The sequence below is a fragment of the Lepidochelys kempii genome, chromosome 1, assembly GCF_965140285.1.
Source record: "Lepidochelys kempii isolate rLepKem1 chromosome 1, rLepKem1.hap1, whole genome shotgun sequence".
Lineage (NCBI taxonomy): Eukaryota > Metazoa > Chordata > Testudines > Cheloniidae > Lepidochelys > Lepidochelys kempii.
The window spans coordinates 227,133,075-227,158,554 of NC_136380.1; the positions used below are offsets into that span (position 1 = coordinate 227,133,075).

The following is a 25,480-nucleotide window of genomic DNA, read 5'->3' on the forward strand; positions in this document are numbered from 1 at the left end:
ACTGTGCCTCTTTAGAGAGCCTGGGTCTATGTATTACTTGCTTTTGAGCCTTATGACTATTCATTATTTACTATGTGACTTATCTCCTAAATCATCTGTTATTGATTCTGTTCTGAGTGGATGACAATTTTTAATAAACAGAATAATAATGGTAGTGCATACTCTTGTTGTCAGAAGAAACTTGCTCATTTGTATATGAATACCAGTATTTATGTGAATAAAAGTGCCTGTGCTGACATCCATGCAATCAGAAACAGTGTCTGGGAAGAAAAATGAACCAAAGGGTTCAAAAACATTTTGAACCAAATTGCAGTGGATTCTGTGGACAAACTCATGAATATATTTTCCCATTGGGCTAGCTCTAATTAGTGTCATTCACACATACATACTACAAATTTTTATCTGACTTCATGCTATTTGTAATGCTTGTAAAGTTGAATGCGACACGCTTGGATTAGATGAATATCTATCCTTTCCTGTTGTCATTAAATGTTCTGATTTACTCTACGGGACTACTATAAATTAAGGAATGTCATGGTGACTATGGCACTGAGCAATCACTATCTTCATTAGATGTGAAACATAAAATCACTGCTGGATAAGTACTATCTCATGACTTCCAGGCTATTCAAAAAGCTGGTTACAATTTCAGATTATTTGGATACACTATAAGAAAATAGTTTTCCAGGAAATAGTAGTGATGTCTTTTGCCATCCCCATTTTCAGTATTTTATCCAAAAAAGTGGACTGGATAGGAGTGGAGGTGGAGGAATAAGAGTAAAGGAGGTTGTAAATGAGTTTGTTCATTAGTTTGAGCCTAAAAGTTATATTTTACTGTACTGAAGTTCTTTCTGATGCAACTAACTATACAGGAAATGAGCAATCACAAACTACAATCTAGATAATCAGATGGAACCAGTTTTCCTGGTTTTTGATACTGATGCTATTTATTTTTCCTGCATTGGCTAGGAGGAGAATTAGATGACTCAATGGATCTCTCTCATCTCCATTTTCTCAGGCACTATTAATTCAATATAATAAAGTGGGGGTTTTTTTGTTTTCTTTTCTTTTTTTAAAGAACAATTTAAAATGGCTAATAATCCCTGAAGACAAGGTGTTTCTTGTGATTTGGGGTTATCCAAAAATCTCCTTCCATTGGTTGAATGATGAAAGGCACCTGCTCTGAATCCACTTGCTACCCCAACATCTTTCTATCTAAATATGGAAACTATTTAAGGAGACACTGAGTATTGTCCAGGGAGCCTTTGAGAACACTGGATATGTTTTAGATTATCACTGTTTCATGATGGCATCCTGAAAGCCAAATTATGTACAGTAATCCAGGGAGTGTTCAGTAAGTAAGGTGTAATTTAATATAATCAATCAAATATTCTTTAGTCAAAACTTATATGTGAGAATGTTTTTGTTATAAACTCCCAGTTTGTGCCTGAGGTAGACTGGCCTCCCATCGACTTCAGTGGGGTTTGGATAAAGAACCTATATGCTAGTTAAAAGGCAAGTGTTTGTCTAATAATGGGTGGGTGAACTGGCAGGGTTGTGTGTGTGTGTGTTTCTCAGATAAGCAGGAAAAAGAAGAAACACGGGTATTTTCCCACTAACTCTTTTTTTCTTCAGGATTCTCAATTACAGACCAAAACAAACATGGAGCTGTTTATTTTCACTTTTGTAATAAAAAGATACATTATTTTCATTACTTGGATGCCCAGAACATACATTCAACATTAATTTATTTAAGAGAGTTTCATTATATTATTGCATATGTTTTGGTCTGGTGCTCAGAAAAGTCTATAGCTTAACATACTAGTTTCTTTACAAAGTTTAAAAAATATATATTGTACTGTGCTTTACTTTCTGGAGGTGTTTATCTAGAATTCCAATGTACTGGTGAGTATATGTTGGTTTGGAGTGTAGGCAATATGCTGTAATTCTTGCAATAGATTATTTCAAATTAGAGGTATTTGGTTAAGTTGGATCCAACACATGCTTCATTTTATAATCAAATAAGAGGTACAAAACATGAGTGTTTTATCTGATATGTGCAAAGACTTGTTCCTCTTGCTAGCTTTACTTCCTTTTGCAACTCCTCTTGTAACTGTGGCCAAACAGCTTTTTTTAAATCTTTAGGCCAAGATTTTAAAAATGACAATTGATTTTGGATGCGCATCTTGAATTAATTTAAAGGGGCCTGATTTTCAGAGGGTGGATATTTTGGCATTTTTTGAAAATCAGGCCTTTTCAGATATTTCAAATTGGGCACCCAAAAATTTGAGGCAAAATGACTCATTACTTTTTGGACTTTCCTCCAGTGGTACCACATTCATTACAATGGTCTAGGGCTAGTCCATTTCTCCCATGTCCTTTATAGTGCTGGCTATCAGGTAAAGGAGCAATAGTTAAGATTTGCTTGAACATTTACAAAAAAAATTAAATTCACTAAGCAGATGAGCACTTTTATACCATACTTATTTATAAACACCATTAGATCAGGTTCATTTATTTCGCTCCATCCTACATCTAGTCAACATAACTTGGTACTTGTCTTAATTAAACTATATTCCAAATATTAAACACAAACTATTGGGTTTTACAAACAGGCATATAACATAATAGTTTGTGGTAAGGATTTAGTCTGCAGTGGCTTGCTTGTTTCAGATTTTAAAGCTCTACTAAAACCAATATTCAGACACAAAGATGTGCACGTTGACAATATTACGATGAGAGACAATCCCTTTAATCACATAGTTCATCTCCAGTTTCAGAATGGCATGGAAAGGTCCAACAATGGGCTTCACCTGACGAACTACACCTGTGGGGGGAAAAAACAAAAATAAGCAATGAAGTTTAATGCAGTGAAATGAAATGGTTTCTGATTAACTGTAGACTATATGGGGTTGTGAATACTTTTGATTAACTATTACATTTACAGAATGTCAGTCTGGTTTGCAAACATACAACAAGGCAATGATTATTCCCCTTTCATATTTTCCCCAGCTCCTGTTTTCAGTACCATTACTAAAACACTGATAATGGAAGAAACGCTGAATACTCTGCAGTTACCAATATTTTCTTCCACCTTTTGCCCAATCTATGCAAACTATTTTTCTAAAAATAGAACATAAAACATTGATTTAAGTAAAGCAAGATGCAGATTATACTAGAGAATGTACAAAGAGATGGCTACATAGAACACCAAGAATGAACTTTCCACTCTATTTCAGACAGGAGAGATTACAAGGAACGCTAATTGTTAATAAGCACTTCTCATATACACATCAATCACCACCAATTTTCATATTATAGTGGGCCAAATTATTATAAACAATCCCACTGAAAGCAGTAGGATGACAGCTGGAAGGAGGTAAGTATGCAAGGTGAGTAAGGAACGTGACTATCCGAATCTGGCCTAGTGTTGTTTGAAACATGTTGTTTAATTTTAAAAACTAATCTCTGTTGTTACAGCTGATCACATTTTAAATACATCACTTTCACATTGCTTCATCTGCAGTGGGACATATGATGAACAAATAAAATGATAGTGGAGCAATCAGTTATACTTTTTAAGGCCTAATCTTGCAATTTGTTCTGCATGGGCAGACCTCTGCAGCCAAACAGAATAGGTGCAGGAACTGGGGGCTAAGGCCCTGATCCTGCACCATTAAAGTCAGTGGGAGCTTTGCCCTAAATCAAAATTACACAAGATTTGCTTCCATGAACTATGTTATTCTCCATATTAAACATATCGTACAGCTACTCTATTATTAGTACTTGGAAGTTTAAAGTGGTCAAAGATATATAAATCCAAAGCTAACTGACAGACAGCAGGAATTTGGTATAGAATCCCCTTTTCAAATACTTGATTCTGACAGCTGATGTGTTACTGTGGCATTTGATTTGGTAGGAAAGATAGTTGGAGGGGATTATTTTAGTCTTATTCCTCCTTAGGGGTTATGTTTCAAAGCATATAGCACACCGTCCTTATGGAATTCCAAAAGAATTCTTAGAGCAGTTCCCTAAGAACACATTGGCTTAAGATCTGATGGTGGAGATAAACGTTTGCTTATGTAGGCTGTCAGCACCTTTTTTCTAGTGCAGTGATGACATTACAGCTCTGTTCTGTTTAAATACTGACTAATATCTTCAGCATGTAGTAAAATAGCAAACTTTTCACCACATTCATTTTGCTTGCCATATTTAATGAATACACTTCTTTTAAAGCATCCTTTTCCCCCTACATTTTTTTTTTTTTAAAGCTTTCTTGGCCAGTATCCTGCACCTTGTAAAATTGACTTGTGGTAGCAAGGGCTGTGTAGGGGGGAAAAAAACACTCTCTCTGGAATTCCCCTTCCTGTATGGTAGGAAGTGTTTTAATAATATTACATGACGTTATTGTGGAAATCATCTTCCACCTCACTGATGTGAATTTGCACTATGGAATCCAATCAATAGCATCTAATATTTAATCCACTTAATTTCTTTCTTGTTCTTTAGTAATGTTCAGAGGGTAAGGGCTAGTGTTCCTACTGAGTAATCCTTTAATATTTTTAGTCTCACCTCTCAATCTATTCACTCAAAGTCAGATTGCACACCACAATTTATGTAGTCATGCAATTGTGTCTAAGATGGTTGATGCTACAGTACAGAACTTCTGAGCATTATGGCTAGTGTCTGGCTATGCTGAAAGGACAGGAGACATTAGATATGGGTTTAATCAGGCCGCAACTTTATTATTGGATGTCTGGGATTAACCCAGCGGATAAAATGTGCAGTGCAGGTGAAAACCCCCACAATTCACTTGGGGGGGTGGTGGTGAGGGCTTTTTTTCAACCCCTTCTCCCCCCCCTCCCCTTTCTGTTCATGTCCCTCCAGCAGATCCACTGCCAGGCACCTCTAATTCCAGCCAATGCCAAGGGAGGGGGCTTCCACGAGCTCCCCCCCCTTTCATCTAGGTCCCTCCAGCAATTCCCTTGCCAGGACCTTACCGACCACCCTCTCCCCCTCGTAGGAGGGCTTAAGGTGGACTAGAATGATGGGGGGTTGGCTCCCTGCTGTACCAATCAGAGGAGGCCCCAACTGCCCCCAGCTTGCTCAATTACCAAGCACGTCTCCTTAATTCCTTTTCCAAACCATTTATCCGTTCTTTTTTGCCTTAACGTATGGAGTATCTGCACTGAACATCCATTATACACTTAAATAAAGAGTTCCGATATATGGCCTACCACCCGTCATGCTATGCCTGAACAGAGCCCACCTGAACCTGCTGCGAGGAAGGCAAAAAACCCCCCACTGCACCTGGCCAATATGGTGGTAAGGGAAAAATTCCTTCCCAGCCCCCCATAGCGGGGCAGCTAGCATAATGCCCACAGCAGATATAGCTAATCACCCAGCTTATTTGTGACCTTAATAGGGAGGAAGGGTGGGTGCTGCCCAGCCTGTTCCGAGTGAATGAGGGGAGGGGCCAGACCCAGGCCCCTCATTCCTAAGTGGTGAGTCATCCACCACACTGACTGCTGACTGACTGACTCTATCCCCCTCCTCTTCCTCCAAGCCAGAAAGCATTGCCCTCTTCTTCCAGCCAGCCAGCCAATCCCCTCCCAACCCTGCAACCCATTTAAAGTGCAGGGCAGTGATTGTAGCCAAATGCCATTACATTTCATCTTTATTGTCTCTTCTGATTCATTCAAATAAGTGCTTAGTAAAAGACAGGTGAAATTTAAGTTTGCTTTTAGAAGCAGCTGATAGAGGGAAAGAACAAAGGCACCGTGTACAATTTGACAGTTCCTCTATCGTTACTTTGCTGCTGCTTTAAAATCAAGACTAATCATGGGCCTGGGAGTAAATACTGCTCAAATGAAAGTTTTGTACAGAAAATTGAAGTGTGATGTTTTTGTTAAGACTCGCTGTGGTAAAATATGTGGAATGTGGTGTATCCTATATTCTTTCAATAGTTCTTTGTTTTAAAAAACAGATTTTTTTATCTATTTAGATTTGTATACAAAATAAAAAAGGAGTGCCCCTGCAATAAATTGCAAAACAGAAATAAAATTAAAAAGCCAGCGGAACACAAAACTCCTCCTCCATCAAATATGTAGGAGCTGCTTGGCCAGGCTTCCTTACAGGTAGTATAGATGAAGCTGAACCCTCTCTAAGTCCGATTTCTGGAGAAGCTTCCCTGCTGTGCCACATTAGGGTTTTATGATATGTGAAAGAAATTAACTGTAAAATGATCTGGTGGACAAACACATGCAGTAGGACCGCCTAGTGTACAATAATCAGTAACATTTGCTCATCAAGAGTTTCTGTTTCTTCCTTTTGATAACAAGTGATACATGGAACAATTGATCCTTTTCCTCTTACAAGCACAGAAAACCATACACCAGAGCTGCTGAAAAGCTTGTAATGGGGCCTTATAGGACAAAGGCTATTCAGTTATCCAGATTCCGGTAAATCTGCTACAGTTGTCCTGGAAGCGGTTTTGAGACATTATTTTAGATCATGTGCCATAATTTGTCATCAGTTTTTAAGAAGGGTCTGATCCTCCAAGGCCTTGCATTTTCTTCAGTCATTTATGTGTGCAAAGTGCTACCCCATGAGAATTCTCTCCTTGCCTTCACAATGACTGTGGTGCTTTACACCCACTTTGCACAGGGGCAGGTGCCTACACAAGGGGCAAAGCGCTTGAGAATCAGGCCCAGTATATTTAATACACAAGTTTGGTTATTAGTATCAATCACTGTTTCAAAAGCTTTCATCTAAAATGCCACATGTAGTACTTACGACTGCTTTTACACGAAGCAGATTTATCAGGCACGGCAGCATTTGCACAAACATGTTGTTTCACGATGCATTTTGGCAGACCAAAGGTAAGGTTCAGCTTTGTGGTCTGGCTCCTTCCAGCATTTTTAGTTGAATATTAATATTAAGTACAAAAACATACTTTACAGTAACAGGAAGGTTACAATTTTGAACATACACAAGAGTCAAGAATTGCAGGAATAAAGCAGCCACTTTCTTATCTCACTTACACCAGTAATGGAGTAGCTCTGGTGATTGCAATGGATGATCTACAGCCCCCTCACCGAAATACAGAAGCATGCCATGTAAATCAGAGTTAAACAGCTAGCTCAATACAACCTTAGGTTGTATTAACTCGAGTGCAAGTCAATTTACATAGCTCTGAGTATCACCTTTCTCACCCTTGTAAGGTTGAACCCCACGGGTTGCCATCCAGGATTGTCCTGGAGTTCCCAGGAATTAACAATCAATTTTTAATTAAAGATTGTCATTTGACAATAATATGTCCAACCAAAATTGGCCATCCTAGCGCCCACATGTGGAATTGGGGCACACACATTCAAATATTACAGTCACCGTTTATTACATTCAAATATTACAGTCACTGCTGATTTTCCTTGGTTGTATACTGCTAATCTGACCTGGGGGGGAAATTCCTTCCTGACCCCAAATATGGCAATCAATTAGACCCTGAGCATGTGGGCAAAACTCACACACACCTGGGAAAGAATTCTCTGAAGTAACTCAGAGCCCTCCCCATCAAGTGTCCCATTTCTGGCTATTGGAGATATTTGCTACTAGCGGCTGCAGATGTACTCAAATGTTGCACGTACAATATGACAGTGCCTACATCAGAAATCAAAGCAATACTAAAAGGTGGGTCATAAACAGGCTCCAGGTTGCACACCTACTGTGTCTTTTGCTTTTTAAACAAAGACAGTATGCATATTTGGGTCCCAAATAACCATGTGTACTAAATGTAGGCAAGGGTTTCTCACCACTTTTGGTGTCTTCTCAAACTACGAACCTGATGCAGGAATAACTAGGTGAAATATTATGCTGGCCTGTCTTATGGAGTAGGTCAGAGTAGATGACCATAATGATTCTTTCTTGCCTTAGAGTCTATAAAAATCTATTCATCTTTATTAGGGCTTTCAATTAAAAGCAATTAACTCACGTGATTAACTAAAAAAAATGAATCGGGACTAAAAAAATTAATTGAGATTAATCATAGTTTTAATCGCACTGTTAAACAATAGAATACCAATTGAAATTTTTTGGATGTTTTCCTACATTTTCAAATATAATGATTTCAATTACAACACAGTATACAAAGCAGACAATGCTCACTTTATATTGTTATTTTTTATTACAAATATTTGCACTGTAAAAACAGCAAACAAAAGAAATAGTATTTTTCAGTTCACCTCATACAAGTACTGTTGTGAAATCTCTTTATCGTGAAAGTGCAACTTACACATGTAGGATTTTTTTTGTTACCTAATTACACTCAAAAACAAAACAATGTAAAACTTTAGAGCCTAGAAGTCCACTCAGTCCTACTTCTTGTTCAGCCAATCACTGATACAAACAAGTTTGTTTACATTTACAGTAGATAATGGTGCCCACTTCTTGTTCTCACTTTCTGGTGACATTGTGAACAGGCATTCGCATGGCACTTTTGTAGCCGGCATTGCAAGGTCTTTACGTGCCAGATATGCTAAACATTCATATGCCCCTTCATGCTTTGGCCATCATTCCAGAGGACATGCTTCCATGCTGATGATGCTCGTTAAAAAAAGTAATTAATTAAATTTGTGACTAAACTCCTTGGGGGGAGAACTGTACGTGTACTACTCTGTTTACCCACATTTTGCCATATATTTCATGTTATAGCAGTCTCGGATAATGACCCAGCACCTGTTGTTTGTTTTAAGAACACTTTCTCTGCAGATTTGACAAAATGCAAAGAAGGTACCAATGTGAGATTTCTAAAGATAGCTACAGCACTCGACCCAAGGTTTAAGAATCTGAAGTGGCTTCCAAAAACTGAGAGGGACGAGGTGTAGAGCATGCTTTCAGAAGTCTTAAGAGCAACACTCCAATGCGGAAACTACAGAACCTAAACCACCAAAAAAGAAAATCAACCTTCTGCTGGTGGCATCTGGCTGACTCAGATGATTAAAATGAACATGCGTCGATCCGCACTGTTTTAGATAGTTATCAGGTAGAACCCATTTTCAGCAAGGATGCATGTGGTTGAAGCATGAAGAGACACATGAATCTTTAGTGCATCTGGCACATAAATATCTTGCAACACCGGCTACAACAGTGTCATGTGAATGCCTGTTCTCACTTTCAGGTGATATTATAAACAAGAAGCAGGCAGCATTATCTCCTATAAATGTAAACAAACTTGTTTGTTTGAGCGATTTGCTGAACCAGAAGTAGGACTGAGTGGACTTAGTTTTATTTTTGAATGAAGTTTTTTTGTACATAATTCTACATTTGCAAGTTCAACTTTCATGATAAAGAGACTGCACTACAGTACTTGTATTAGGTGAATTGAAAAATACTATTTCTTTAGTTTTTTACAGTGCAAATATTTGTAATAAAAAATAAATATAAATGAGCACTGTACACTTTGTATTCTGTGTTGTAAGTGAAATAAATATATTTGAAAATGTAGAAGACATCCAAAACTATTTAAATAAATGGCATCCTATTATTGTTTAACAGTGCAATTAATCTGTGATTGATCACAATTAATTTTTTTAATAGTGTGATTAATCGTGATTAATTTTTTTAATCACTTGACAGCCCTAATCTTTATCTCTCATCTTCTCTGTTTTGAACACCCTGAGCGGTCTCTTTGATTCAAAACCCTCCCCATCTCCCCAACTGCATAGTTTCCTTATCCTTTGCCATCTTGTATCACTGCCTACCTCTTCTCTGGAACCTTTCCCCCACCTTCAAGAATGTAGATTAATAACAAGCATAATAGTGGTGTTGTCTCACCTGTCCTAAAGAAACTTTCTCTATACCACTTCAGACCTTAATCACAGAGCTCCCTGAGTTTGCTATTTGCTATTACTCAGTTTGGAGTCATTTCTCTCTGTCCACTTTCCCTCCCAACTGGATTCCCACCAAATCTTGTCACTTCTTCTTTATCACCTGCAAAATCCACCTCTTCCTACCTGACCCCACCGTTAAAAGTCTGGTCCATGATCTCATTGTCTCTAACGTCAGTAACTTTTCTTCAACCTCCTGGTCTTTCATCTCTCCCCAATCCAGTTCACATAGATGCTGGAACTAGGGGTGCTCCTGCACCCCCTGGCTTGCAGTGGTTTCCATTATATACAGGGTTTACAGTTTGGTTCAGTGGCTCTCAGCACCCGCACTACACAAATTGTTCCAGCACCCCTGTCAGTTCATTCAATACACCGCAAAGTTATCTTCCTTTGTTCCTCCACACAAACACACACACCCTGCCTTCCTGATTTTTCCATGATCAAATTCATAGCCTCATCTCACTTTCAAGGCTTGGCACACTGTTACCCATGCCTGCATCTTGGATCCTTGCTCCTGCTCTCCTAATACACCCTCATTCAATCATTCGACTCTACAACCTGAGTCTGCCTGTCGGAACCCTTAATCTCTTTCTGGCAACTCCATGTTACTTTTCATGCCATTTCCTATGTCTAGAACAGTCTCCTTCTTACATGATGCCAAGCAACCTTGCACTCTTTCATCAAGTCCCTTCTAAATTCTCACTTTTCATCTGGCCTTCCACCACTAACAATCCATTCTGCGCACCTATCTCATAGCTTAATCCTTTAGTTGAGAGCTTAGCTCATGTCAAAACTAAAACACACACATACACCTCCCTCCCATATGGAATTAACAAGATTTTTAATTGCTCAAGGACTTTGCTTTCATGGGTCTCTCTTCTCCTCCCCCTTTTTTTGAAACCTTGATTCAGTCTAGATTATAAACTCTTTGGGGGAAGGGAATTTGTCTTGTAAAGCGGCATGCATACAAAGGACATCTTAAAGAATAATATGTAATTTTCATTTTCAAGTGAGTTCTATTATAATAATAATAATTAATAATAAAAATAGCAAATTCATAAAAATCCTTAGAGAAATTAGTACTGATTTTGAAATCTAAATGACTGAGGTGTTACTTAAGAGAGAACATTAGATAAATAAGACAGTAGTGTTAATATTGTTAATCCTTTCATCAATATTTCTATTATTATAATCAGATGCTGCAGGTATTTCTTGGCTTGTCTATATCTCTAAGATATAATTACATTTTTCCCCTTTGAAATATGTAGGACCCTCAGGCAGTTCACCTCCATGTCTGGTTTCTGCTTGTATTTTTGTATTATGCAGTCGATTTGCTAATAAGCCTGAATCTTGAACTTGGGAGAACCACTTTATGACCACATTAACCCATTAGGGAGTACAATCCAGAGCGCCTGATCCTATTTTTGCATTAGGATTTGGCTTCAGGAAATCCAGACTCTATCGGACAAGGGTTATTAAATGTAAGGCAACAAGATTATAAATGTAAACTAAAGAATTGCAATCAATTTTGATTAGCTCAACTCTTCAACAAATGTTTCAGTCATTCCCAACATACAGCACCTATTTATTACAGACATGTCACAATTATATCTGGGGTAGTTTGGATATCACAATCCCTATCACCCAACCTTCGGTAACTTGTGTCTCTGCATAGGGCAGCTGTTTTTAGTTAAACTTCCCCCATTAATTTTTAAGTATTAGTATTCCAGTGCAGCCCAGAAGCCCCAACCAAGATAAGGTTGTGCTAGACTCCACACAAACACAGAGTAAGAGACAGCCCCTACCCCGAAGATCTTCAATAAAAATATAGACAAAGGGTGGAAGATAGTATTTATTATCCCCATTTTACAGATGGAGAATTGAAGCACAAAGAGATGAAGTGACTTACCCAAAGGCACGTAGGAAGCCTGTTGTAGAGTCAGGAATTGAACCCAGATCTCCTGAGCTCAGGTCCTTAACTACAAGACTACCCTTATTCTCTTTAGCACCCTCACTTAACCCATGGAAAATTTGCGTCACAGAGATACCCATTTATTGGAACAAGCAAATGTTAGTAATGACCATTGTGCATAGGCTTGATCCTCTCTCCACTGAGATCAATGACAAAGCTCCTATTGATTTTAATGGTGCAGAGTCAGAAGTGATAAACACCCATTTTTTCATGGTCTGTGTGTATAAAACATCCTTACTGCATTTTCCACTTTATGCATCCGATGAAGTGAGCTGTAGCTCACAAAAGCTTATGCTCAAATAAATTGGTTAGTCTCTAAGGTGCCACAAGTACTCCTTTTCGTTTTGCGAATACAGACTAACACGGCTGCTACTCTGAAACAATTACCATTGTTGCTCTTCTAAAAGTCATTTGCTGTGTCCTTATAGCACGAAAACATAAGAACAAAACTAATAAACAGTTTTGTTTGTTTTCTTGTCCCGGTCTCCTTCTTGTGATTTCTCTTAGCTGGCAGCTTAACAGATAGAAGCACTTTTTGTCCTCAGATAAATCCAATGACATGATTATTTTGAATAAAGTAAAATCTCACACTTGATTTTACATGGAAGTACTAAATGCAGCCTATCTTTGGTGAGGATAAAGGACTTGTCTTGAAAAAGAAGCCAATAGATTGTATTAAATGGTTTAACTGTAAGACTCCTGGGTGCTCAGAAATCAACTTGGGATAAATAGTCATGGAATTATGGGAAGAGTAAAGGGTACATGGTAGCTGATATTGAGTCCAAATGAGGAATGAACCACATTCTGGAGTCTTAATCTGCAGTGTACATATTAATTCAGCTCTACTGAGAATAACGCACACTTTTTTGTCTGTTTTTTTATGTGATGTACTTTTAAAGAGACACCCTGGAAAGGGTATTTGAAAAGGGAAAAAATTGGCTGCATATTTGAAATACCAAACGTAGCCAAACAAGTGTCAGCATATCTAGCTGTTCACTTTTCTTTAAAAATAAACAGGTAGAACTATTAAATAGTTGTTTATTTTTGGCTTGATCTGGCACCACTGAGGTCTGTGGGAATTTTTTTCATAGACTTTATTGGGAGTGGGACCCTCAGTGCAATTTAGAATATATGAAAATAATCAGCGAGAGTGCACCATAAAAATAGCATATGGAATGTCACATTGAATATTGTACAACATACAGCTCCTTCAGTACATTTGTTAGTGTCATTTTCATTGTGAAATATAGTCACAGGCTGCAAAGAGGGGGGGAAAGATTGCAGTAGCTTTGCCTGTCAGTCAACTTCTAACAGCCATGCTATGGTGACAGCTACTCTCTGCAGAACCTGCTGTGGTTTGCCAGAGGAGGAGACTTCAGCTGCCAGTTCTGATCAGGCCTGTAGGAGCCTGGGGCAATGGGGACCTGTTTAAGAAATAATGAGGGGAAATTGGCTGGCTTGCGATCTATGCCCCTGTTACTTCTGCCACTGAAGCTGATGGCAACAGTTCTATTTACTTCAACAGGAGCAGGACTGGACACTAAACATGGCTGCCAAGTGTCATGTGTTTCATTTGACAGCTCTGTCATGCCTTCGTGCATTTCAGAGGTTGGGTCACACATTCAGTTGGTCCGTTCCTCCAGGCTGGCCCTACTGCCTAGCCAGCCTGCCTACCTATGGCCAGAAGCTGCCTGGAGACGTCAGGCTAGGTAGCCAGAGAGGCAAGCTGTGCAGCAGGTTCAGAGAAAGATCCATTGGTTTTCCTCAGTGTAAATAAAAACGATGAGGAAGAAAAAGGGAAGTAGGGTTTTCCCTGTTTAATGCTGAAATTGCCCCAGGGTGGCTTATCTGACAGATTAATGATAATACCCGCGTATGAAGTTTGGAAACTGTGGTAGTTTAGCTGCAGGGAGCAGAAAAAAGTGAGACATTGAGGGACAACTTTGAAAACAGACTGATTTTAATGATTTTCTCTGGAAAAGTTAGTAACTACTTTATCCAAAAAAAGTAATTGAAAATTGGATCATCATCTGACCAATAACTGGGTTAAATTTAGAGACTAAATTCAATTCCTGGTATGTGAAATAGAGGGATGTGAGTCCTGCTTTAAGTGAAAAACTTAACTGTGGACCTGTGACTGACCCCTAAGAGGGGAGTTTTTCAAAGATATAACACATATCCTATTTTTTCCCTCTTGCCATTTCTCCATGAACCTTTACGTGGACACTGTCAGCACAAATTGACTAATTTGAAAAAAATCAAGCATCTACTGGAACCCAGTGACTGAAGAGAGTTCCTTCCCTGTCCTCAACAGAGCTGCAGAGCCTGACCTAGTTGAAATGTAGCCACAAAAGCTGGCTGGAAACTAGAATTCCTGTTCTGTAGGAAATCCCAAAGTATAACCTCCCTCTCCCCTTCCCACCCCTTCAAAAAAACATAAAAAGATCCTATCAAAAACACTGCTCTGAAATAGAACAAAAAATGAAATTACAAAATTTGCCCTGGAATGGGAATTCCAAAATTTTGTTTAGGGAAAAAAAAAAATCAAGACATTTCCTTTTGACCTTTTCAAATGTTTCTGAGGCTCTCTGAGATGCCTAGAGCCCTTGCAGCCTGCCAGGTGGAAAACTGGACAGCTCAGGTTTCCTATTGGTTGGTGCTCTCAGGCCTTCTGGGATCCTGAGGAGCCAGGAACCCTGGAACTGTGTATTTCAAGGCAGGCTGCCTGGTGGGCTACCTCAGAGTCAAGGACCCTAGGGGAATAAGTCTCAGAGCCCAGGTCATCAGACACAGGCTTGCGCTGCAGGGCTATAAAATTGAAGTATGGATGTTTTGGACCCTCCCTGCTTATGGGGTCTCAGAACCCGGACTCCAGCCCAAGCCTGAAGGTCTACACTGCAATTTTATAGTCCCAGAGTCCAAGCCCTATGAACCTGGGTTAGCTGACCAGGGCCAGCCATTGCTGTGTCACAAGTATTTTGTCACAGTGTAGACATACTCTGCGAGACCTGAATTTGAGGTATCCCATCCGGCAGGCTGCCCCAAAGCATGGGAGGCTAGGGATATATTTACACTGCAGCTGAGAGCCAGCCTCCCAACCCGGGTAGACTGGCTTGCACTAGCATGGCTCAAGATAGCAGTGTGGAACTTGTGGCCTGGACTTTCAAGGCCACTGGGGCCACTAGGCTTGAGATTCTGAGCTCCCGCCCGAGCCACAAAGTCCAGCTGCCTAGCTCCCAGGGTACGTCTATGCTGCAGTGGGGAGCTTAGCACCTACCTGACACCGTAATTATCACCTTGAAAAGCATCGAGCTTTAAAAGCGTAGAGCTTTTAAAAGTAATGATTGGATTTTTTTTTAACAATTTCAAAACTATTTCTTTTCTCCTAAATGCAATATAAGAAACAGCTGACTTGTGCTGAAACTTTACCAAAAATTTAAAATTCATCTTAAAACAGAAACAAGCATGAGAAATTTCAGCCTGAATGGTTTAAGTTTGGCAAAGTCATAAGCAACTGAAAACAGGGGTTTATAATGGTAAGTGTTGGGTAACTTTAACTATAGGCACCACTGTCAGCTCTGTCCATAATTCTATATTTTTGACCACATTTATTTTTAAGTTTATTTATTTATGTACTCTCCTTTTCTCCTCCACATCTATTTCTGTATACTTTTATATACACAGTGGCCAAAATTTTCAAAACTAGAGGTACCATATTCAGAGGGGCCTATGTGATTTAAGAGTTTAAGTTTCATAGATTCTCAATTAGATTTAAGCTACTAAGTGCCTAAGTCACTTTTGAAATTGGGACTTAGGCACTTTTGAAAATTATATCCTACATGCCTTAAGTTGGCTCCTAAATCCTTATTTATGCTTCTAAATAAGTTACCTGATTTGGGTGCTCCACACTTTTGAAAATTAGGGCACTTTTTAATGCACCAAAATAAGGATTTTAGAGTCTAACTTTAGGCACCCAGTTTTGAAAATCTTGGCCAGTACTGCAAAAGTGTACCTAACAATTACAGATATTTATGGCCCAGTTATATTCCTGTGAACAAATTCTACATTAGCATGGAATCCACGTTAATATATCCACCTATGTACCTAATCTTCTAAACCTGTTACACTCAGTGAAATATTCAAAATATACCATCAAACAAGAATGAAGGCCTAATTCACAATGCTGTAAGGGTATTATACTGCAAAGTAAATGGGAATCTATTTCAGTGTTTTGAATTTTGAGTCATGTAACCATATTTATGTTTGTCATGTGTGGCAGCTCAAGGATTAATGCTATCTTTGGAGATATTTTTGATGCCTGCAGTGGTGGTTACCAAGAAATAATTTGTTTTCTAAAGAAAAGTAATTTATTAATAAACCAGATTCTATCAGAAATTCCGGAAAAAACACACGACAGGAGCCTTTATCATTATTGTCACAAATAATTCAAGAGCAATGTAGATAAATTCCATTAAAATGGTGAGGAAAAATGAAAAGGATCATTTAGCCTTTGAATGATGGAAAAACCTTAAGTAATGTGGTAGCTCTTTGGAGATAGCAGGCTGTTGGATCATATTAAAGAAGTTCTGTATTAAAAATCACAAATGAGTTTGATTCCCCAGAGTTTAAATTCCAGGGTATTACTAATTAAGAGGTCTCTTGGTTTTTGGTACTGTTTCTCTCCCTCTATGTGTGAAACTTGCAAGCTGCTAATTGTGTTAGTACATTCTAAGACAGAGTCTGTTCTCAAAGCAATTCACAGAGAGAGAGACTCAAAGCAATACTCTAACAACAGAAACAGCACCCAGAGACTCCCCACCCTTTTGTTGTATTAACAATTGTGATTAAAATAGAGATAGAGGATGTATGTGGATGGATGCTTGGTGTGGATAATAACTGAATGATCAGGGAGGTGCCAGCCTAAGAATCCAGTGTCCATCGGCTGAAGAAGGCGTCAAGTGGAAATAACCAGAGGACCCCCCGGAGGGCAGACTGGAATCCACCCAACAGCCTCAAGAATGGGAGAACCAAAGAACAAGATAACATCTTGGAGCCGTCAGGAATGTGCTATCTGCTGATTGATTCAGCAACAGCATGATGAAGCAATTCCCATAGACTGGCATAGGAAGAAATTCCTATAAAAATAGACTCTAAAAAGTGAGAACTTTGGGGTCTGATTCTGCAAACCAACTTCCAGGAGCATCAGATGAGCATCTGACAAGGCCCTGCTCCCTCCTCATGTCCAGGCCACCTGGCCAGTGACTTGGCATGAGCAACTCTAAGGCTGGTAACTATGATAACAACCTTGCAGAACCTGTATGTGTGTGGGTGTGTGTTTGTATGAATGAATGTGTGAATAAATATGAGATTGAATGGAATGTTATAGCTATAACTAACTGCTTACTATGATTCTTTCTGTATTTACAATAAATGTGGTATTTTGCCTTTTCCCTTTAATAAGATCCTGCTGGTTTTTATTTTATTGGTACAACAAGGCAGTATACGTATCTGGGAATTGCCTATATTCTGACATCTAGATTGTGCCTGTAGGCACAGTTGTGAGCAAGGAGTAGACTTGGGAAACAGAGACTTCCTTCTGAGGCACAATTCCCTCCCTGATTTCTACTTACTCTGGGGCACTAGCTGCCTCAAGGAAACCTTTCTGGGTGTGGTGTGGATGGGGCCATAATACCACACCCCCTTCATGACAGGGTTACTATGTACATAGGAACTCTGGATCTTTCTGTTGACCAAATACACTGAGATGTGCCATCCCACAGCATCTCTGGAAGCATTATAATACTTCCAGAAATTGTTAAGTAGTTAATGCACCCTCATTCCCATCCCAGCCTGGTTCAGGTCCCTAAGCACCATTAATGAACCCTAAGTAATTATGGTGACAAACAATTAAAGCACTCACAGTCATTACAGTGACATAATGAAACTTTATACACACGCGCGCGCACGCGCACACACACACACACACACACTAACTTACTCACTCACTCACTTACTGACCTTTGGGCAGAAACAGTGTGGAAAAATTTAGCCAAGAATGTGCATTGTGTGCATATGTGAATGTTGTATACTTCCTGAAATACTGAATCAGATAAGAGAGAACTTTTTATTATATTACCTCAGAGAAGCTTCTATTACCTCCAGAGAAGCTTCTATTTGGGGCTGTTCTTTCTCCTCAAACTCCCACTTACTAGAGTGATCCCATCAATTCTCTGTTTTTCTGATATAACCACCATTGCAGTTTATTTCCCTGGTCCTAAACATCTTGATCTGATATTTGTATAGTTTGATTAAAGTTCTGTTTATCAAGACAGGTTTCAGAGTAACAGCCGTGTTAGTCCGTATTTGCAAAAAGAAAAGGAGTACTTGTGGCACCTTAGAGACTAACCAATTTATTTGAGCATGAGCTTTCGTGAGCTACAGCTATTGAAGTGAAAAAAGCTATGAAAGCTATGAAGTGAGCTGTAGCTCACGAAAGCTCATGCTCAAATAAATTGGTTAGTCTCTAAGGTGCCACAAGTACTCCTTTTCTTTTTGTTTATAAAGAGTTTATAAATGATTAATCAATTGTAATAGATTGCTAAAGAGCCAAACTGACAACAGGTTGCTTCTAACCATCTATAACGCCTTCCACTGATGTCTCTATGTATAACACACACTACTCCTGTAACATGCTTATGACTATTAATCATTTATTAACCCTTTATAAATCATTTATAAATGAAACTTTATGTAAAGTCTGACCAAATAAACAATTATGTCTAAGCTCTTCAGACTGCAATGAAACAAGTCTATGAAGTTTTCAAAATGGGTTATAAATTCTTATAAATTTAGGATTAATGAGTCTTAGTTACAAGGAATTCACTTTCTTGATTCATAAGGAAACTACATTAGAAATGCCATGCTCAGGGATATTCTCAATTAAAAATGAATCTTACTTTACTCAATGACCATGTTCGATGGTTCAAAAATTTGGGATACAACTTATTGTAAATGCAATACTTCAGTTGTTCATCAAAAATTAATTTTATGAACACTTGTGAGCTTTAGAAAGCTTTTCATTGAATAGAAGGATCTGTAGTTCTTAACTATTAACAGGCTTCATGGAATTTATAAGTTTTTGGCCAGAAACGAATGATAAATATTTTCAAAGCTATTATCTGTCATGTTAGATCATATAGCTTAAGTATTGTGAAAGAGTTAAAAGCAACCTTGGCTTCTAGTGAGGTTTGGCTTGTTTACGAATACTGCGATCTTTATTAAGGGTACCCAATAAATTCAGAAAGATGTGCTCTTATCTTGGTTTTGGCAAACTCAAAGTGCTTTTAGATCTTGGGTTTGCCTTGGGGCCAAAACCTTGCAAAGGGTTTCCAAGCTGACAACACAGTGAGATTACGCATGCACTAACTGCACTTGCACTATCCTCAGAGACACAAACTATTTTCCACTATTTTCATTTTTCATTTTTTCTGTCCTAAGCTTTTGAAAATTTTATCTGGGTTCAATAGGTTTAGTTTTTCAGCTGTCACAAAAAGATGGGGAAAACATCAAGGCTGAATGTTAAAATAAGAAAACCTAAATCATCTACACCAGATATGCCTGTGTGTAGGCAAAACAATCTCTTGTTTAACTCACAATGTCTATTTATTTATATCTATAGTTTATTAGTTCCAGTCATCATAGTCCTTAATGTGTGTGCAATTACCATTTTGTGTATGTCATCTGAGTGCACATTTATTAACATTTGGATCCTTCCAGTCGCATTGACACACAATCCAGTTTCAGCCAACCTCCAATACAATAGCATATCCATGTCACCAAGGCAATTAATTATTGTAACCTTAAGCATTTCTTGGCTGTGAGCCACATTATGGCACACAGCAGGACATGACTGTGTGATTCAATTTACCAAGAAAGATAAAGCACCTAATCCTGAGGATTTGGTGTGAGAGCCCTTACACAGCTAGTAAGTCATCACCTGGGGATGATGGCTGTGTTGTTATTGTTAGCAGAATTTCTGAAGAATGAAGTTTTCTGAGTGATAATGCATGCTAATCCCTGACCAAATTCACAGAATAAGACTAAAGTAAGGGGTCAGTACACCACATTTAACCCCTTTAAAGATAATGATTTCTTTTAAGTGAGCCATGGCATCTATGCATCATGCTGGGAAAGATTTATGATTTGGCTTGAGTCTTATTATTTTCTCTGCGCAGCTCTCATGAAGTGCAGAAGCTGCTGCAGGAATCAGATCATAGGAGCAGATGTACAAACTCAGTAGCGGCAGCACTATCATTAATAATAAAAATTCTTTGCACTTTGAGATCCTGGACTGAAAAGCAAAAGTGCTTTTGCAAACAGGACCAAAGCGCCTCACAATGCTGAATTCGCACAGTGAGTCAGTGGCAATGCTAGATTCTGATATCACTCACGCAGGTGTAATTCTATTGATTTATACAGGTATAAATAAGAGCAGAATCAACATTCTGCTGGTGTATATTTTTCTAATGTGTGAGGCTCACACTTTTCTAATGTGTCAGACTTCACACATATGGCCACACTTCCTCATATACATAATCTGGAGGACCACACCTCAATACATTGTTTAAAAGTTAACAGAGCATATCATACTATTTGTCTACAGTATGTAATTTGATCCAGTGACCGACAGCAGTGGTGAAAGCTCCGATGCTAAGTATCAGTTCCCTGAGTCATTCAGTTTTCCCCAAGTAGGCAGGGTTTTGAATTCCCATTGCAATTCACAGATCTTCAACAGTAAGATTGATTTGTTTGTTGTTTTATGAAAACTTAACAGAGGATGACATGTGTTAATGTTTTTGTGGTGTGTTACATCTTCTATATGAGGGCCAGAGAGGGATATAGATCAATGAAGAATGTTTCATTAACTAGCTACTGTACAATGCACTGGAGTGAAACTTGGCATCAGACAGATTATTTTGCTTGAGCAGGAAAATAATTCTTGCTAGAAAAGTGCACTCACCATTTTTCTTATAGACAATGAAAATTCAGCTCCTACTTGACTTTCTTGCTCGTTTTCAGAAGAGCCCTCCAACTTCACACATTTTGGGGGTGCAGGGGAAATGCTTCGACTACTGAAAGAACAGGAGTACTTGTGGCACCTTAGAGACTAACACATTTATTAGAGCATAAGCTTTCGTGGGCTACAGCCCACTTCGTCAGATGCATAGAATGGAACATATAGTAAGAAGAAATATATATATGTACAGATAAGTTGGAAGTTGCCGTACAAACTATGAGAGGCTAATTAGTTAAAATGACCTATTATCAGCAGGAGAAAAAAACTTTTGTGGTGATAATCAAGATGGCCCATTTAGACAGTTGACAAGAATTGTGAGGATAGAACCAAAGCCCAATGCCAACTCTGTCCACATATTTATTCAAGTTACACCATCATAGGACCTAATCACATTAGCCACGCCATCAGAGGCTCGTTCACCTGCACATCTACCAATGTGATATATGCCATCATGTGCCAGCAATGCCCCTCTGCCATGTACATTGGCCAAACTGGACAGTCTCGATGCAAAAGAATAAATGGACACAAATCTGACATCAGGAATCATAGCATTCAAAAACCGGTAGGAGAACACTTCAACCTCTCTGGCCACTCAGTAAAAGATTTAAGGGTGGCAATTTTGCAACAGAAAAAACAGAGTCAAAAACAGACTAACAAGAAACTGCTGAGCTTGAATTAATATGCAAACTAGATACCATTAACTTGGGTTTGAATAGAGACTGGCAGTGGCTGGGTCATTACACATATTGAATCTATTTCCCTAAAGTTAAGTATCCTCACACCTTCTTGTCAACTGTCTAAATGGGCCATCTTGATTATCACTACAAAAGTTTTTTTCTCCTGCTGATAATAGCTCATCTTAACTAATTAGCCACTCACAGTTTGTATGGCAACTTCCAACTTATCTGTACGTATATATATATTTCTTCTTACTATATGTTCCATTCTATGCATCCGATGAAGTGGGCTTTAGCCACAAGTACTAAGGTGCCACAAGTCCTCCTGTTCTTTTTGCGGATACAGACTAACACGGCTGCTACTCTGAAACCTTTGACTACTGAGTAGGGCAGTCATCAATCGTCTGAAAGGGCAGATTCAGATAATGAATCTAGCATCCAGCCTACAAAATGGCTTCTAGGCAACCTCTTCTCAACAGTGCAGCTATTGATAAGACAGTCTGGCATACAAAAATGAGATTCTTTGCTGAGGAGCTGCTCCTGTGAAGGAAGGAAGCCTGGATGGAAATAGGCAAAACTAGGAGAACAGAGAAATACCACCTGAAAGGGTGAAAACTGGTCTGTATCTTCTTTCATATAGGGCTGAATAAGCCCTTCTAAAAATGTTTAATTACATCACTGCTTTATATGCTGGTTATAGATGGCTGGACTGCTGAAGTTTTGTATTGCAAGACATCATTCATTGTTGCATCACACTAGTGACACTATAGTTATGATGGAGATTTATTATTATTCATTAATTGTTTGTAATTGTGTCCAGAGAGAGAATGCCAAATTAATCTCCCAGTATACCTGGCCCAACTCTCCTTGATTTCAATGAGAGATTAACCTGCTTACACCTGGGCTCAATTTGGCCAAAGAAAAGGAGCTGAAGGAAGATGATTATTGTTTGTATTACAAGGGTGCCAAGCTGCCTGAATCAAGACTGGGGTCCCATTGTGCTACACAACACATATCTTATGAGACAGTCCCTGCCCCAAAGTGCTTACAATCCAAAGAGTCGAGAGAGAGAGAGAGAAACAGTCGGAGGGAAATAGAAATGCAGACAGTGATTTGCCAAAGGGCACAGGGCAGGTCAGTGGCAGAGTTCAAAACAGATCCCAGGTTTTCTTTGCATTCAGTGCTCCATTCATTAGTCAACTCCAGTGATAGAATATAATTTAATTTTATACCACACACAGATTTGTAGGGCAGATATGAAAAGTTATAGCCACAAGTCTGGCAAGTGATAGGACTACAAGTATATTAAGAAAGGGCTTCTCAACAAGTCACACAAAAAACAATATATTTTATGCCACTTATTCTGTTTAGTTTGTCTTTTTTTAAAAGTCTCTGTCCCAAAGAAGTATATTTAGCAATGCTGATAATGTGGGCGTAATCATGACACTGGTATGTGCAGAGTTTAGTTATATCCATAAGTGCTGTACAATGTCACTCTTTATATTATGGTCCAAAAGACACAGCATGAAATACAGTAGTTTGCGAAAGAGCCAGTCAAGCCAAGATATGGATAGTGCTGTAAATCAGGAGTAACTCCATTGAGGTCAATGGAGTGACATTGGTGTAACAGTGGTGTGAGAGGAGAATCAGACCTTTTGTTTATGAAACACAGGAGCTCATGTTATAGGTATCATGATATTCTCTGTTCCTGGACTAATCAAGCATTTGTAAGTTGCACTTTCACAACAAAGAGAATGCACTACAGTACTTGTCTGAGGTGAATTGAAAAATACTATTTTTACAGTGCAAATATTTGTAATCAAAAATAATACACACGTTGATTTCAATTACAACATAGAATACAATATATATGAAAATGTAAAAAACCATCCAAAATATTTAATTCATTTCAATTGATATTCTATTGTTTAACAGTGTGATTAAAACTGCAATTAATCGCAATTCATTTTTTTAATCACGATTATTTTTTTTAGTTAATCATGTGAGTTAACTGCAATTAATCGAGAGCCCTCCTGGAAAGCTTTTGCAAACAGCAGTAACATTTTTATTTTACATGCAAGAATATACTTGGTTTTGCATGAAATCTTACAGTACAAATATCAAAACAGCATTATTCTTAGGTACATTAAGGACTTTAAAAAACCTTCCTGAGATTTACCAGCCTTGCTGACTACAGGTGGTATTATATATAGCTAAGAAAATAAATGTGTAGCTGAGGAAAGAGCTTTATAGTACCTGATAAGACCTCAGGCATTAATAGGATATTAATGCATTCTTCATCTTTCACTGACAGCTGGTTAAAGAGGTATGCAGCAAAAAGTCTGTAAAAGGCTTTAAAAACCCCCCCAAGGTGGGTCTATACTTTCCCCTCCCCACTCTCTCTTGTTAAGAAATGATTTAGAATGGCTAGCACTCTCTTCAGAATGCCGTGCAAAACTCAGGTTCCAACTGTGCCTGGTGTTAGGAATCCCACCGCATTTTTCGTAAGAAAAATAGCATGCTTGGCATCTGTTTCAAATATAAATCGGAGTAATAATATTGGAAGCAACTATCTGCACGATATTGTCTTTCTGCTACTAGCCTGGAAGTCTATGCATATTGAGGAACCTATCCCTCCAAACTGGCTTCCTTCCTTTCCACGCCATTGAAACTATTCTCAGCAGGGTCTGGATAACTTCCTCCTCGCCAATTTTCAGGGCCTGTGCTTCAAACTCACCCCCTTTGGCCTCTCCACTGCTTTTCATACTAGGGATTGTGGCTTCCTGCTTGATGTCATCTCCTTCTTTGGCTTTTTCACCATTGACCTCTCATCACTCTTACCCTACCTCTCTGGTTGTTCCTTCAGTGTCTCCTTAGGTAGACCCACCTCCTCCCTCTTTCATTCCTTGAGACATTCCTTGAGGTAGGTCCCTCAGGGCACTTTCCTCTCTAGTCTCCTTTTCTGTCTCGCTCTACATCCTGCACCCAGGCACTGTCATTCATTCATACAGCTTAAGCTCTACATGATGACAAATGACAAACCTACCCCCTAACTGGTGTCCTTCTGCCCAGTCCTGCACCTCATTAAATCTCACTGACATCTTCTCCTGGGTGTTTTACTGTCAACTTAAATTCACAATAGCTAAAACTGGACACCTGATCATTCCTCCCAAACCCTCTTCATTCCCCAGGTCTCTGCCATCACCATCCCCCCTGTAACTCTGGCTTTAACCTAGGGGTCAACATCAACTCCTCCCTGTCCCTATACAAAAACCAGTAGGCAGCAACATCTTCCTAAATAACATTTTTGAGATCCATTCTTTTCGCTCTGTTTATACAGGCAGTACTCTCATGCAAGTCATCATCATCTCACATCTTGATTACTGTAACATTCTCTTCATAAACTAATAGGCTATAAGGCCAGAGAGGACCATCATGATCATCTAGTCTGACCTCCGGCACATTGCAGACCACAGAACTTGGCCCACCCATTCATGCAAGATACCTATAAACTCTGACTGAGTTACTGAAGTCCTCAAATCTTGATTTAAAGACTTCAAGTTACAGAGAATCCACCATTTATACTAATTTAAATTTGCAAGTTACCCATGCAGCAGAGGAAGGAGAAAACCCCTTATAGTCTCTGCCAATCTGACTTGGGAGAAAATGCCTTCCTGACCCCAAATATGGCAAATCAGTTAGTCCATGAGCATGTGGGCAAGGCCCACCAGCCAGATACCCTGGAAAGAATTATCTGTAGTAACTCAGAATCCTCCCCATCTAATGTCCCATCATCGGCTGGTAGGGATACTTGCTGCTAGCTGTTGCAGATCAGCTACATGCCAATGATGCCATTGTAGGTAGTCCCATC

The 25,480-nt window shown here is 38.9% G+C and overlaps 1 protein-coding gene across 1 annotated transcript in view; it reads right to left on the bottom strand.

Moving 5' to 3' along the window:
- Positions 1-1,719: 1,719 nt before the first annotated feature.
- The window catches only part of FBLN1 (fibulin 1), a 102,647-nt gene continuing 78,886 nt past the window's right edge, over positions 1,720-25,480 (bottom strand). Inside the window, exon 17 of the mRNA XM_073329642.2 lies at positions 1,720-2,827. Within this exon, the coding sequence (XP_073185743.1) occupies positions 2,688-2,827 (140 nt within the window). The 3' untranslated portion in view covers positions 1,720-2,687. The remainder of the gene's footprint in view (positions 2,828-25,480) is intronic.